This window comes from Lithobates pipiens, unplaced genomic scaffold, assembly GCF_037356315.1.
Source record: "Lithobates pipiens isolate NorthernLeopardFrog02 unplaced genomic scaffold, aLitPip1_a1.2 Scaffold_8, whole genome shotgun sequence".
Lineage (NCBI taxonomy): Eukaryota > Metazoa > Chordata > Amphibia > Anura > Ranidae > Lithobates > Lithobates pipiens.
In genome coordinates, this window is record NW_027507903.1 from 60,216,317 (window position 1) to 60,231,068 (window position 14,752).

A 14,752-nucleotide genomic window follows, 5' to 3' on the forward strand; every position below is an offset into this window, starting at 1 on the left:
TAAGAATGACTCAAAAATAAATCCAGCACCAGCCACAATAGACCTCTCCAGCACCAATAGATCCCCCAGCAGCCAGCGACAATAGACCTTCCAGCAAACCCCACCACCCTTCGCCATTACATATATTCAGTGCTGAAAGTCCCGGACCTGCCTTCCCTACATTCCTGCTGAAAAAAAGCGCTGATTACACCAGGTTACCCCTATACTCTATATATTAATGTTCTGCACATTTTATATATATATATATGGGTTTATATCTGAGTCTATTTCTTACAGAAAGATCAGACACTATGTGTCTATTAGTCGGCCGTGTAATGATAACAACAAGGTATGTATATTTCTTCATGTAACATATACAGTACATAATGTAAATTTTCAGTACTGTTTGTGGCATTAAAGACTAATTGTTCATGTTTGCTTTCAGGTAGAAAAACAATGTGAGCGAGTTCAGGCTGAGTCTCAAACAGGTTTGTTCTTCCGGTAATAGAATTAAAATGTTTTCTACCGTTAAACTGGTGTAATGTATTTGAACTGGAAGTTAAAGAGCAAAATTCCCTAAATTATTAGTCTGAGATCTGTGATAAAACATCTCTCTGGTCTGCCATTTGCAGAATGTGTCATTTGATTTGGCCAGAGTGACATGGCAAGTGATATACATACAGTACACCATACCGTATACAGAATCCTGTAGCCACATTCTAGAGGAAGGCAAAAAAAAATCCTATACACATGATCCAATTTGCTCTAGCAGGGAAATCATTTCTTCCCGATCTCCCAGAAAGCAGTCAGATATTCCCTGGATAAACAATCCCTTTTGTTATTACCTATACATGTTAATATTCAGGTTTTGTTAATTTAGGACAACCGTATCAATTGGTAACATTTATTGGTCAGGTATATGAAGTTAAGTTCCTCAGTATGCACAACTGCTGTACCCATTACACTAGTGAACTTTAGAAAGAACAATTGTTCAAACATTTGTATGAAAATTCCTACAAGGATTCTCAGTACATTCGATGACTTGACAAATGTCATTCAAAAGTACTTCAAAATGTAATTTGCCTTTAACATTCGACTTTGGAATGAAAAAACTTGACTGAACGCAAACCACATAAACTTAGTTAGAAACTCTTTAATTCGAGAAATATTTTCTATCCTGTTCCTTCAAATTGTCTTGTCACTTTGGTTGAAAATGAACGCTGATTTGAAACTTTTTGAAACGTAATTCTACTAGTGTATGGCTAGCTATACTCTCTGTGGTAGATTTTTTTCTGAGCTTATTTGTCAGTGAATAGGTCCGGGAACTCAAGGAGTGAATGGTGCTGAAGTGCACTACGCTTGGAGTGCAGGGTTCAAGAGTGAGCTATGCACAGTATGCAGGATTCAGGAGTGCATTACATACAGTGCAGAGTTCAAGAGGTAGTAAACCCTGGTGGGTTTTACTTCCTCTTTATTTCCCTGCAAAGGTAAAGCATAATGGGCTACTATGCATTGCATAGTAGCCCATTATGTGTCCCCTGAAACCAAAGCCTGCGATGTCACTGCTGTCCCCTCTAGCAGCGAGCGTCCATCTTCAACCCCTCTTCCTTCCAGGGTTGCGAACTCTGGCTCTGTGACTGGCCGGAGTCGCGTGACATCACTCACGCGCATGTGCGCGGGAGCTGCCAGTCACGGCACGGCCCCTATTAGAAACGGCACAATGTGCCCTTTCAAAAGTGGGCATGCACTGTAGACATCGGCGCATGTGCCATAGTCATCGCGGTCAGCTTTTTTGTAAATATCGACTAAACCGTGGAGGTTTAGGAGATATTTTAAGCACCTACAGGTAAGCCTTAATATAGGCTTAAATGTAGGTAGAAGTGGTTGTACAGGGTGTACAACCACTTTAATCCTTCTTCTGCAGCTCCTCCTATCTCTGCATCCCTCATCCACACGTAACTTCTGCACACTTCCTCAGCTCTGACCTCTGCACCCCTCACCCCCCATCCCTGACTGATCTTTCACATACCTTACCTTTTACCTTTCAGCAGCTGGCCTGGCTCTAGCATCTCCTGTCACATACCTGGTGGGTAGAGCCTGGTCTATGCAGAGGAAGGCCTCTATTACACCTCTGACTCAGGGCCCCTGGTAGAGTATACAGGTGGCGCATGAGTGCAGAGTCGCACGAGTGCCAGTAGACGTGCTTGCTGCTGGACTGCTGGTGGAGGGGTACGCCAGATGGCAGCGTATCTCCTGAGGTCAGGAACAGACTGCTACTTTAGCCGTAGAGCAAGTTCCAGTGGTAGATGGACAGGTGCTTGCAACTTGGTAGCTCCAAAGAGACTGGAACATAAGCAGAGTCAGGCAAATCGGGTCATACACATGAACAGATCAAGTACAAATTTGGAGGCAGGAGAATGGTCAAAGAACCAGCCGGGGTCGATGCAGGTGGATACCAGGAATAGTCAGGAACAAGCTGGGTCAGTATTTCAAGAACAAATGCACTTAACAGGACAATCTCAGAAAGCTGAGATTGAGACAGTACTGATCCTGGGTGCTGATCCAGCTTAAATAGCCTATTTGCTGCCCTTATCTGTCACGGAATGTGCCTCGCGAATTCGCATTTCAGCGCATGTGCATATGCGTTAGCACACACTAACGCTCCTCTTCTTCCAGGCATTTGGGGAACAGGGATTTGTCTGCAGCTATTATTCTTCTGACAGAGCCTTCCTGAAATCTCCCATGGCCAGGGCTTGTTTTTCCCACACCCTGTAGGGAGTGACTGAGAGAGGTGCACTATCATTTGTAAACACAGAAGCCGTGCTTCTGTGTTTACAATGGAAAATAGAGAGCGGTGAGCACAGGGCCAGTGGGGCACCTAAGTTCCGCCATGATCCAGCTGAAAAAAAGGAGTTTTTAAATTTACTTTATATCCTTCCACTTCTGGGTGCTCCTAAAACGGGGGTCAGGATTTATGGTGGGAGATCTCACTGTATACATGACAAATAAGAGGTTGCAATGTCGTTATAGTTGGATTAAACCATTTAAAACATAATTTGGATGCAATAAATAATAGGGCTATAAGTGTCTTGGTTTTATTTTTTTTTACGGGGTAGCACTAAGAACTGTATTGCTATATTTAGGAAATTTCTGTGTCTAATTACCCGTGCTACCATGTGTAAATCACTAAAATACAATACCACTCCATTCCCCGCTTATCCAATAGTTGCTTCCCAGAGGTTTCTCATGCGACCTGTGCTGCCTCCAAAACAAAAGGTATCAAAGGGCAGGTTCGTTTTTCTAAAGAGGATCTGGAAGGATAGACCGGTGACTCTGGCAAATATAGATTACCTTTTTTTGAACGATATTCTCCTGCAACTTACAACATTCCGGACAGGCCTTCTAATTCTGGGGGGTGACTTCAACATGGCCTTAGACCCGCTTCTTGATACCTCCACGGGTACCTCCTCATTTCTATTCTCTGCTTTATGACAATGAAACTTCAGTTGACTTCTGTCACGCTCCATTATACCTGGCGCACTCTGAATCCACGAGGGAAAGATTATACATTCTTCTCTTCCCTGTATAATCGCTACTCGAGGCTGGACTACTTTTTCATACCCCAGACAGACCTGTCCTACCTCTACGACGTGACAATAGAAACCATGGTGCTTTCTGACCATCACCCGATTACCCTGACTTTACGATTCCCTCAGAGGGAAACGTCTACCAAGATCTGGAGAATGGATGCGTCCCTTCTTATCGATCTTGGTGACTTGGCCACCATCAAACAGACAATTGCCAATTACTTCTGCCACAATGACACGCCAGATGTGTCCCCCATGACTCAATGGGAGGCACATAACTGTGTTGTACGAGGCCACCTGCTGGCCATCGCAGCCTGGAAAAAGAAGGAACACCAAACTTTGGTCTGGGCCCTGTCTGACAAAATATCTAAGCTAAAATGTTTACTGGCAATTAAGGTAGCAAACAACTTAGCGGACACACGGTCACTTCTGCTAGAAGAATTGTTTAAAAGGGCATGGAAGCGGCAGATATTATCACAGAAATTATTCTATGAACAAGGCAATAAGCCAGGGAGACTTTTAGCAAGGTTCATGCAAAAACACGCACCTTCGCCTCTACTGTCCATAATGCAGTAGATAAGTTTGGGGTAACTCATTCTAAGAATGAGGACATTGCGTGCCAGTTCCATTCCTTCTACAGCAAACTGTATGATCTTAGATCGAATTAACATAGCCTGGTAGCAGCAAATATAGGATCGGAAGCTGACAAGAGACTTTCTTGGCAAGTACAGCCGTCATGTTATCTGCTTGTGACTGGAAGGCTCTAGAAGCTCCGCTGTCATCAGAGGAATGGGAGGAGGCCTTAAAGCGGGAGTCCACCGGGACTCCGCGTTTTTTTTTTTTTTTTTTAAAAGCCAGCAGCTACAAATACTGCAGCTGCTGACTTTTAAATAGTGACACTTACCTGTCCAGCGCGCCCGCGATGTCGGCACCCGAAGCCGATCGCTCGCTCGGCTGCCGGGTCCCGCCGCCATCTTGGGTATGGGAATCAGGAAATGGAGCCTGTCGGCTTCATTTCCCGGTTCCCTACTGCGCATGCGCGAGCCGCGCGGCGCAATCCGGACGGTCCCCGCTGCCTCTGGGAGCTGTGTGTTTCCCAGCAGGCAGCGGGGCACTTGCTGAAGGGGGCGGGCGCTTGCGGAACGGGGGCGTAACCTACGCTCGTTCCGCAGAGAGCTAGCCCGGAAGTGGGTGCAGTTACCTGGATTATCCAGGTAACTGCACCCCCCTCCCCCCTGAAAGGTGCCGATTGTGGCGCCGGAGGGGGGGGGGATTCCGATGAGCGGAGGTCCATTTTAGGGTGGACCTCCGCTTTAAAGGCTACAAAGCCTGGTAAGAGTCCAGAGCCAGATGGCTTCATGGCACAATATTACAAAAGATTTGCAGATCTTTTGGCTCCAGGTTTCCTTAAGGCCTTCAGCACACTCTCTGGTACCCCTTGTTCCTCAGGAAGCTTATTAGAGGCATATATTTTGGTGATCCCTAAAGAGAAAACATCCCCCACTAATGTAGCCAATTTCTGACCAATCTCTCTTCTGAATGTGGACATCAAGCTATTCTCCAAGATTCTTGCAACCTGATTATCTTACTATGTGTCTGCTTGGGTGGGTCTCTACCAAGTTGGCTTTGTCCTTGGCAAAGAAGCCAGAGACAATACCATTAAAGCTCTAAACTTACATCACTGGCTTACCTCTACCCAGCTAGAAGTTTTTTTTCTGGCAATGTATGCGGAGAAGTCGTTCGACCGAGTGGCCTGGGACTATATGGATGCAGTTCTAGAGGCCCTGGGACTGGGAAGCTGTATGTGGGCCTTTATTGGTTCACTAAACACCAATCCAGGAGCTAGAGTTTCAGGTCAATGGCCACTTATCGGACGCCTTCTCCATTCATGATGGAACCAGACAGGGATGACCTCTTTCTCTCTTACTATATATCCTTACTTTGGAATCTCTTTTGCGCTGCATCCGGGCAAATCGGAACATAAAAGGCATTGAGGTCCACCAGCAGGAATACAAGATTGCCACCTTTACGGATGATATTCTTCTCTTCCTCTTGGCATCCTTACCCAATCTGCTGCAGGTCCTAGAACAGTTTATAATTATTTTGAACTTAAAAATTAATTACTCAAAATCTTTTGCACTGAACATCTCTCTACCCACTAAGCTTGTGCCAGACAAATTTCCCTTTCTGCAGATGCCATCACCTATTTAGGTATCCAACTCCCTGGTAAACTAACAGACCTCTACGAATAAAACTTTTTGTCAGAACTGAAAAATATACAGCAGGACCTCCATAGGTGGGATGTGCCCAGCGTCTCCTGGTTTGGCCTCAATCTTAAAGATAACTGTGCTTCCCTGCCTACTGTATAAACTGCAGACTATTCTGATCCGCTTGCCATCTACCTTCTTTGTGGCAAGAGGATGTGTAGGGCTTTCCTATGTGGAACCAAGGTGGTACAAATTGGATAGGCAAAGGTGGTGTTGCCAAAATCTGGTGGCGGCATTGGCCTCCCTGATTTGTAGTGGTATTATTGGGCAGTTCATCTGGCTAGGGTAGTGGATTGGAGGATACATACCCGATGCAAGGGCTGGGTACTGCTTGAACAATTGATTTTTGGAGCTGAGCTCCCTTCAATTCCCTGGTTCTCTAAAAAGCACATAGCAAAATCCACCCCATTGTGTTTATAGAGAACATGTGAATTGAAATATCTTAAAAGGGCAAGTACGTTTAAAGTACACATGAACTACCCTTTCCTCATGTGGACAGGTGTCTGCCAGTTCCTCTATGTTGTTGTATCGGATCTGAGGCAGGGGGTCCAGTGGCTTACCTTGACCCCATATGTTTATAGAAAATACTAGTCCTTCTATCCCCCCCTCCATTTCGTTCCACCTTCCTTCTCCAACCTCTTTACCCTGTTTTTTTTTCTCTTTCCCTTTCTTCTCCTTTGTCTTGTATTCCTGTCTCTCATGTGATGAGCTGACCCCCAACTCCCCCCCCCCATCCTCCGTGAAGAAGGCTTACCTTTTTCTTTTCTCTCCCTAATCCCCCCTCCCCCTTTTTTTATTTTACTCTGGGGAACTTCCTCAGTTGTATGCCTTCCTTTTTCCAATTTTGAAAATTTGAGCAACATCACATAACATTTGAATAGCAATATTTTACATCTATTCATCAGTAACATTTCTCTGTGTAAATTATCATGCGATGTACATTACCATAAGCAAATTTTCCCCCTTTTGACCATTGACTATACTACCTGCATGTCCATTTGATAACCATTTTGTTCTTTCTGATGAAAATGACTTGTACAACATTTCCCTCATAATGTATGTGATGCAGCCTATTCTCAAATAAAGATGATTTAAGTACAGATATCATTTTTTCCCCCTCCCTTCCCCAGTACTCTCAGCATATGGTATACGTACCTACAATGCCATTGTCCTGAGATTTTCCCTGTGTAGCCTACATATGATGCCACGTAGCCCCTGGCAAACATCGTCTAAGATGGACCTGCACCCTCCATATCATGCCCGCCATTCATTTCAATTGAAAGCTCTACCGAAAACTAAGAGGTGGGCTCTTCCTCATATGAATAGAGGCTATAGCACATATGTGTGGGTATCACTCAAGATTTTTCAAGATTTTAGCTACAGGCTGTGCAGAACAGTCAGCCCAGTGGAGATTAGAGGAAGGCAGTGTTGTAGGTAGTTATAAAACACCCTAAAAGTGGAGGAAGTGGATAGAAAAGTGTAAGTGCACTAAAAGTGTCCCTATTGTTTAAAAATGTTTTGAAAGGGGTACACTTTTTTACAAAATTCACAGAAGGACATACACCTTCAGGCTGGCAATGTGCAATCTCTTAAACGGGCAAGTAAAGACTGTGACAAATGTACAGATAGATTTATAAAAGTCAATTTCCTGATAAAATGTGGGTCCTTCGATGATACCAGATACCATACCCACCTCGCCCCAACTCAACCCATTTCTATATGGCCTTTTAACCTGTGCTTCGCTTGGTGAAGCGCTGTCCAGGCATTAAGTTAACTAACATTTTTACCACCACCCTAGAAAGTCACAGTTAAAGATTGAACCTTTGAATCCAATTGGTGGATAGGGATAAGTAACAGCAGCTCTCTTAGCAAGTGACACTTCGGTTTATAATACTCCGTAACAAAAGGCAGGTAATGGTGGCGTGATTTAAAGTAGGTTATTTATAGACATGTTTACTAGGGATATACGGTACATAAAAGCTTATAAAAATATCTTTATTCAAATTCTTTTATTATTTAGTGAACTTATATTACTATATTCTCACACCATATTTGTAAAGATAAGTGGGTTTTATGAATACAATTTACAGCTCTCCATTTAAACCAGAAAGGTAGACCATTATTGCTCTTTAGTCAGTGGATGTGTTTTTATTAGTGTATAGTTAATGTCAAGTTTTATATTGTAGAAATGATGAAGGCTGTTTTGCTTACACTGATAACAGAAGTCTTAGTAAAGTTCAATAAGGTTCAAACAAACATTTTTTTTTTTCTTTTCCCACAGATATCCAGAGCTGCAGACACAAGGACAGGCGGAAAGGCTCCTTAGACGTCAGGTCAACCACCTCTCGAGGAAGTGACGGTATGCAAACTTAAACAAGTGAGAAGAATAGGTCTTTAACCCATTTTCCTCATTACCAAAACTGACATTTAGCTTTGGTAAATTTACTGATAAATGACTGTTTTTTTTAAATATATCTAAAGTGTGACAGGTACTGGATGTACAAGCCTCATGAAAAATAAAAAAATATTTAACTCCCCTGAGTGAGCCAAATCCTCAGTCATTTATGTCTCACATGCTCTCCCTCCTAGACACTGCAGCTTATGGTTGGAGGGTTTCAGCAACAGAGGCAGTGCTATCAATACAGACATCAGTGAACAGGACCAGGTTTGGCCAGGTGCTGATTAACAATCTATAGGTGTGTGAATCAGCAGTGACAAGCACAGCCTACACGAGAGTGGCAACTCTGCTCTGAATTCAGGAGCAGTGCAGCATTGTTGTCACTCCATCCTAGGAAAGCTGCGTGAGATACATTTTACTTGCAGGATGAACAGGTGTTTGTGTGACTTTGAAAACAAATACTCTTGCGCACAAGCTAGTTAACCAGGTGGGCTAGAGTTCGAAGTGGACAACACCTCAGGTCTTGCTGCCCTCAAGAATAGGGGTATCCTATCAGTCAAAAGAGAAATGGAAGAAAGTGAGCGCACCAACCTTGTGCATTATCCTTGGAATCTTTGTGTGACTTTACAGGAGGACTAAGAGAAAACTCACTTAGAATTAAAGTGATGTTAAAGGCAAGTTGTTGTTTTTTTAAATACCAGCATGTCATACTTACCTGCTCTGTGCAATGATTTTGTACAGAGCAGCCCCGATTCTCCTCTTCTTGAGTCCCTGCCGGTGCTCCTGGCCCCTGCCTCCTGCTAAGTGCCCCCAGAACAAAACTGTTGCAATGGGTGCACCGAGCAGGCTCCATCCTGAGTCACTGCTCTCTGTGTCCATTTACACGTGGAGCTGCGGCTGGGCACCAGCCCTTCTCTTCTCATTGACTCCTGCTGCTCTCTCAAGGAATGAGGAGGGAGAGTCCCTGGGGAGCTGAGGCTCTTGTGTACAGCGCTGGATCTAGATCCAGTTCAGGTAAGTAAAAGGGGGGCTGCTTCACACTGAAGGTTTTTTACCTTCATTCATAGAATGCATGAGGGTAAAAAAATGAAGCCTTTTGAATCACTTTAATTGCCGCACCTCATTGTTTAATATAATACAATAACAGAAGGGAGAGGACAGGGCACAATAACCTTTGTGCATTAACCACCCTGGCGGTTTTCCCGAGTCTGACTCAGAGTTAAATTTCAGTACCATTAGCAGTAACTCTGAGCCACACTCAGATTGCATTGCAGGATCCTGGTGCAGTGTACTTACCTTGTCCCCAGGATCCTGCGATGTCCCCCCAGTGTGTCTGTTGGGCTCTGTCCTCCATACAATGCCGCTGTGTGCCAGGTTCCATTCCCTGTGCATGTCACAACTCATGGGGGCGGAGCCTGGCGGAAAATTAAAAAAATTGAAAATACATAACACATACAGTACACTGTAATCTTACAGATTACATTACTGTATTACAGATTACATTATATGAAATCATTTCACATCCCTTTTGTCCCTATTGCTTTGTCCAGTGACCTGCATGCAGTTTTATATTAGATGTACTGTTCTTTCTATTAAATAAAATAAAATAAAAAAGTGACCTTACCAATGAGATTAGACCATGCTGGTCACAAGAAGCGAATCACGTGGATCTGAATCAACCACGGGAAGGCACACTCAACAGTAATCCAAACTTAAATATTAATGTGAATGTCTATTACACACCATAAATCATATATAAAATCCTGATAGCCAGTGATTAAAATATACACCAGTTAAATAATGAGTGAACAAATGTAACAGATAAATATGAAGAGTGTAAATAATTAACCCAAAATAGTGTATATAAAAAGTCCCGTAAGATAAAATAAAGTCCAACAGTCAAAAATATATATACAGTAATATTGCAGCCTCTCAAGCCGTCACACCATCCCACTGGTTAAATGATCTCCACAACATAAGAATAATCTAATCATCTCCAGATTCTCCCCAACCAATCGAGACTCACGGATGGATGCAGATATATATAAAAAATATAGGAAGGGTCCAAAAGTGTAAAACCTTAATTTTAATTCTATTAAAATATGTAAAAATACACTTACAAACGCAAGGTATATCAGGCCTTAAGTTTGGTGCGCCGGCCGGAGCGCAAGTCACCAAATGGAATGTCCTGGCTGCAATATTACTTTCAAGCTTTCTGTGATCCTCTGTTATGGGGGGTCATAGACTTCTGGTAAGGAGGGAATCTTCACATAGGTGGTGGTGGATTGAACATGGCTCACATATTTGAAGAATTTTGGATGGATTTGTTTTGTGCTTTTTCCACTCATTCACGTGTGTGTGTATATTTTTGACTGTTGGACTTTATTTTATCTTACGGGACTTTTTATATACACTATTTTGGGTTAATTATTTACACTCTTCATATTTATCCGTTACATTTCTTCACTCATTATTTAATTGGTGTATATTTTAATCACTGACTATCATGATTTTATATATAATTTATGATGTGTGATAGACATTCACATTAATATTTAAGTTTGGATTACTATTGAGTGTGCCTTCCCGTGGTTGATTCAGATCGACGTGGCCTTTGATTAGTTTCTTGTGACCAGCATGGACTGATCTCATTGGTAAGGTCACTTTTTTATTTTATTTTATTTAATAGTTTTATAGGTTTAGCGCAATCCTGATTTTTTTCTTGTCTATTTTCTGTATTTTTCGTGTACAGTAGAGTTGCAGCTTCCATTAGGTCTTCATAAGATCTTTTATAGGATCACACATAACAACTCCGTAGAGCAGTTTATTTTCTAGTTTTGCCATACTGTTCTTTCTGCCTGGAAACTTCAGATTGTCCATAGCAACCAAAAAGTGTCCCTTTAGGGCAAAAGTGGTTTAAGACCAGGTAGAAAACAGTGATAGTAAATAAGAACAATAGACAGAAGGATCCACCGCTCCAGGCTGATCCACCAGGAAAATGGCTGCTCCAAACAGATAGGGGTCCCAGGTGCAGGCTGATTGCACTAGCCAAATGGAAGAAGCAAAAAAACTCTGGATAGCCGCACTCCGGATCAGGTAAAATAGATTGTGCCTTTATTAATTCCACTAAAAAACCTTCACATCATACGAGTCACAACAGCAAAGGGAATGTAGAACAGGAAATGTTGACGCGTTTCGCACTGAAATTAGCGCTTACTCATAGCTCAGTAAATAGTTAGTAAATAAGAACACTTGTAGAATTGAGCGATAGTGAATCATGGGGTAATTCATTTTATGGTATTATTATATTATTATTTTTTATAATTATTTATAGTTATTTATTATATTATAATTTATGATTTTGTGTTTCAAACTTTATCATACCGGGATATCTACTAGACTCTTGTTTGGACAGATATAAGTGTGTTATTACTAAGAATTACAGGGCTACAATATTAAACACCAAATTTCTATGCAAAACAATTGTACCGCTTTGAGACGCAAAAATCTGACATAATCATCCCGCCATGGAGGTTAAAACAGATAAAGAAACTATAAAATACACGCAGTAGATGTACTCAGGCAGCCCTCCTTGACTGCAGAATGGCTATGTGCAAACAGTGAACTGCATCCTGGATCTTCAACGGATGTGGCAGACCTGCCAAGAGCAGTGACGTCTTTGCAGCCAGGAGTGAACCTCAGTTGCTGATGGCAAGGGCATCGTCAAGGAGCAAGATTTAAATAATGGTTTGAGATATTGGGCAGTCCAGCATTGACATATACTGGAAAAAGAGGGGAAAAACTGCGCTACGGGAAAAAAGAAGCAAATAGTGTTGAACGGAAGCTGCAATTCAAATATATACCAAAAATATATCAAACAAAAATAGAAAAAAGAAGAACTGCGCTAACCACAAGATACCCAATGTGATTAGGGTATATGAAAGTATCAGACCCACACTGTGGGTCTTAGTATCTAGTGTGTTAATATTGTGAATTCCCCAGACTCAATATATGTGTATCAAACTCTGTGCATAAACCCCTAAACCATAAAGGTAAGAATATAAAGAATATATATTTGCTATTAGGCATAAATGACCTATCGAAAAAATACTAAATCTGTGTTCAGAGACACTCTGTCTAATGTCCATACAATCACATATCAAAAAAAATTGAAAAATTAAATAAAAAATAAACATAAAAAATAAATGTCCATATAGTGAATGAACACCAGTGAAACAAAGATTTCAAATGAGGTACGACAATAAAGAAAAAGTTCCAAACGACTGAATTGCAAATGCACGGATTGAAAATCTTCTCCAAAGACGTGGTGTGCTTATCCCATCACCGAAATAAATGAATCAGCTCCTTACCAGATCCAGACGACCCCCCGTTACAGAGGGTCACCACAAGCAGTAGTAGTCAAAAGGGTGTCCGGATAGCGCCTCCTCCTCAGATGGTCACGAATCTTCCACACGATGGGGTTGTGGCTGTTACTCACTCCCAACACGACGTGGTGTCACATAAGGGAAAACATAGGCTCCAGATAGTGTAAAACCAAATGACTTTAATTCTTAAAAAGCGAACGTAAACACTTACATAAAAGACTTTAAAAGCAGGTTCAAAACAAAGACGTGCACCGGCCGGATACACGCCAACGCCAAGACCAACCCGTCCTTCCTGGTCCACAAAAACGAACACGACTTGGGGTGACGTCGACACGTTCGCACCGCCCTACGCGTTTCGTAATAATTTACGTCGTCCAGGGGCCCTGGACGACGTAAATTATTACGAAACGCGTAGGGCGGTGCGAACGTGTCGACGTCACCCCAAGTCGTGTTCGTTTTTGTGGACCAGGAAGGACGGGTTGGTCTTGGCGTTGGCGTGTATCCGGCCGGTGCACGTCTTTGTTTTGAACCTGCTTTTAAAGTCTTTTATGTAAGTGTTTACGTTCGCTTTTTAAGAATTAAAGTCATTTGGTTTTACACTATCTGGAGCCTATGTTTTCCCTTATGTGACACCACGTCGTGTTGGGAGTGAGTAACAGCCACAACCCCATCGTGTGGAAGATTCGTGACCATCTGAGGAGGAGGCGCTATCCGGACACCCTTTTGACTACTACTGCTTGTGGTGACCCTCTGTAACGGGGGGTCGTCTGGATCTGGTAAGGAGCTGATTCATTTATTTCGGTGATGGGATAAGCACACCACGTCTTTGGAGAAGATTTTCAATCCGTGCATTTGCAATTCAGTCGTTTGGAACTTTTTCTTTATTGTCGTACCTCATTTGAAATCTTTGTTTCACTGGTGTTCATTCACTATATGGACATTTATTTTTTATGTTTATTTTTTATTTAATTTTTCAATTTTTTTTGATATGTGATTGTATGGACATTAGACAGAGTGTCTCTGAACACAGATTTAGTATTTTTTCGATAGGTCATTTATGCCTAATAGCAAATATATATTCTTTATATTCTTACCTTTATGGTTTAGGGGTTTATGCACAGAGTTTGATACACATATATTGAGTCTGGGGAATTCACAATATTAACACACTAGATACTAAGACCCACAGTGTGGGTCTGATACTTTCATATACCCTAATCACATTGGGTATCTTGTGGTTAGCGCAGTTCTTCTTTTTTCTATTGACATATACTGACCAGCAATATTGGAGCAGTCCCATATTAACATATGACTGCTAGCGATATTATGGTCGTCTAATATTATCTTATAACGTTAATTTAAAAAGTAGCATGTACACAACAAAAATATTAAGCATCAACTTGAGTTACATATGCAAAAACAGACAGTTTTAGTACAGAGTACATAGAGTGAACTCGTATTACAATGTATAAAAGAAAACTATTAAAATTGGCTTTATAATAAAAACAGAAGACATAGCAGAGCCTAATGTTTGGCTCACTAAAACACAAAGGTTTGAAAATAAACATAAATGATGATCTGAGAATATTTTTATAAAATGTATACAATGTATGGAAATTTTATATGTGAATCACATTGCCCTATAGTAAAATATGAGCATTAAATTGCATCATATTTTTTTACTGTAGGACAATTTGATACTGATGTAGTATGTAGTAAGTGATGTACTAATACTGTTGGTTTTTACATATCTCGCTTAAAGTGATTATAAAGTCTCGTTGAAAAAATAAAAATAAATAACAAACATGTTATACTTACCTCCTCTGTGCAATTGGTTTTGCACAGAGCATCCTGAATCCTCCTCTTCTCGGGTCCTTCTTTGCTGCTTCTGGTCCCTCCCTCCTATCGATTGTCCCCTCAGCCAGCAGCTCTCTTCAGGGGCACCCGAGCCAAGTCACAGCTCCATGTGTCCATTCAGACATGGAACCCGGCTCCGCCCCCTCCCTGCCCTGATTGGCTGACTGACTTTGATTGCCAGCCGCGGGAGCCAATGTCACAGCTTCTGTGTCTCAGCCAATCAGGAGGAGTGTCTCATACGCCTTAGACACTCATGGACATTGCCGGAGAGATAAGGGG

The 14,752-nt window shown here is 41.9% G+C and overlaps 1 protein-coding gene across 4 annotated transcripts in view; it reads left to right on the forward strand.

Annotated features, from left to right (window-relative positions):
* The window catches only part of PDE8A (phosphodiesterase 8A), a 448,334-nt gene that overhangs the window by 358,951 nt on the left and 74,631 nt on the right, over window positions 1–14,752 (forward strand). For all 4 annotated transcript variants that reach the window (XM_077471009.1, XM_077471011.1, XM_077471008.1 and 1 more), the window contains 3 exons: window positions 277–328; window positions 425–467; window positions 8,115–8,192. In XM_077471009.1, coding sequence (XP_077327135.1) covers window positions 277–328; window positions 425–467; window positions 8,115–8,192 — 173 coding nt within the window. The remainder of the gene's footprint in view (window positions 1–276; window positions 329–424; window positions 468–8,114; window positions 8,193–14,752) is intronic.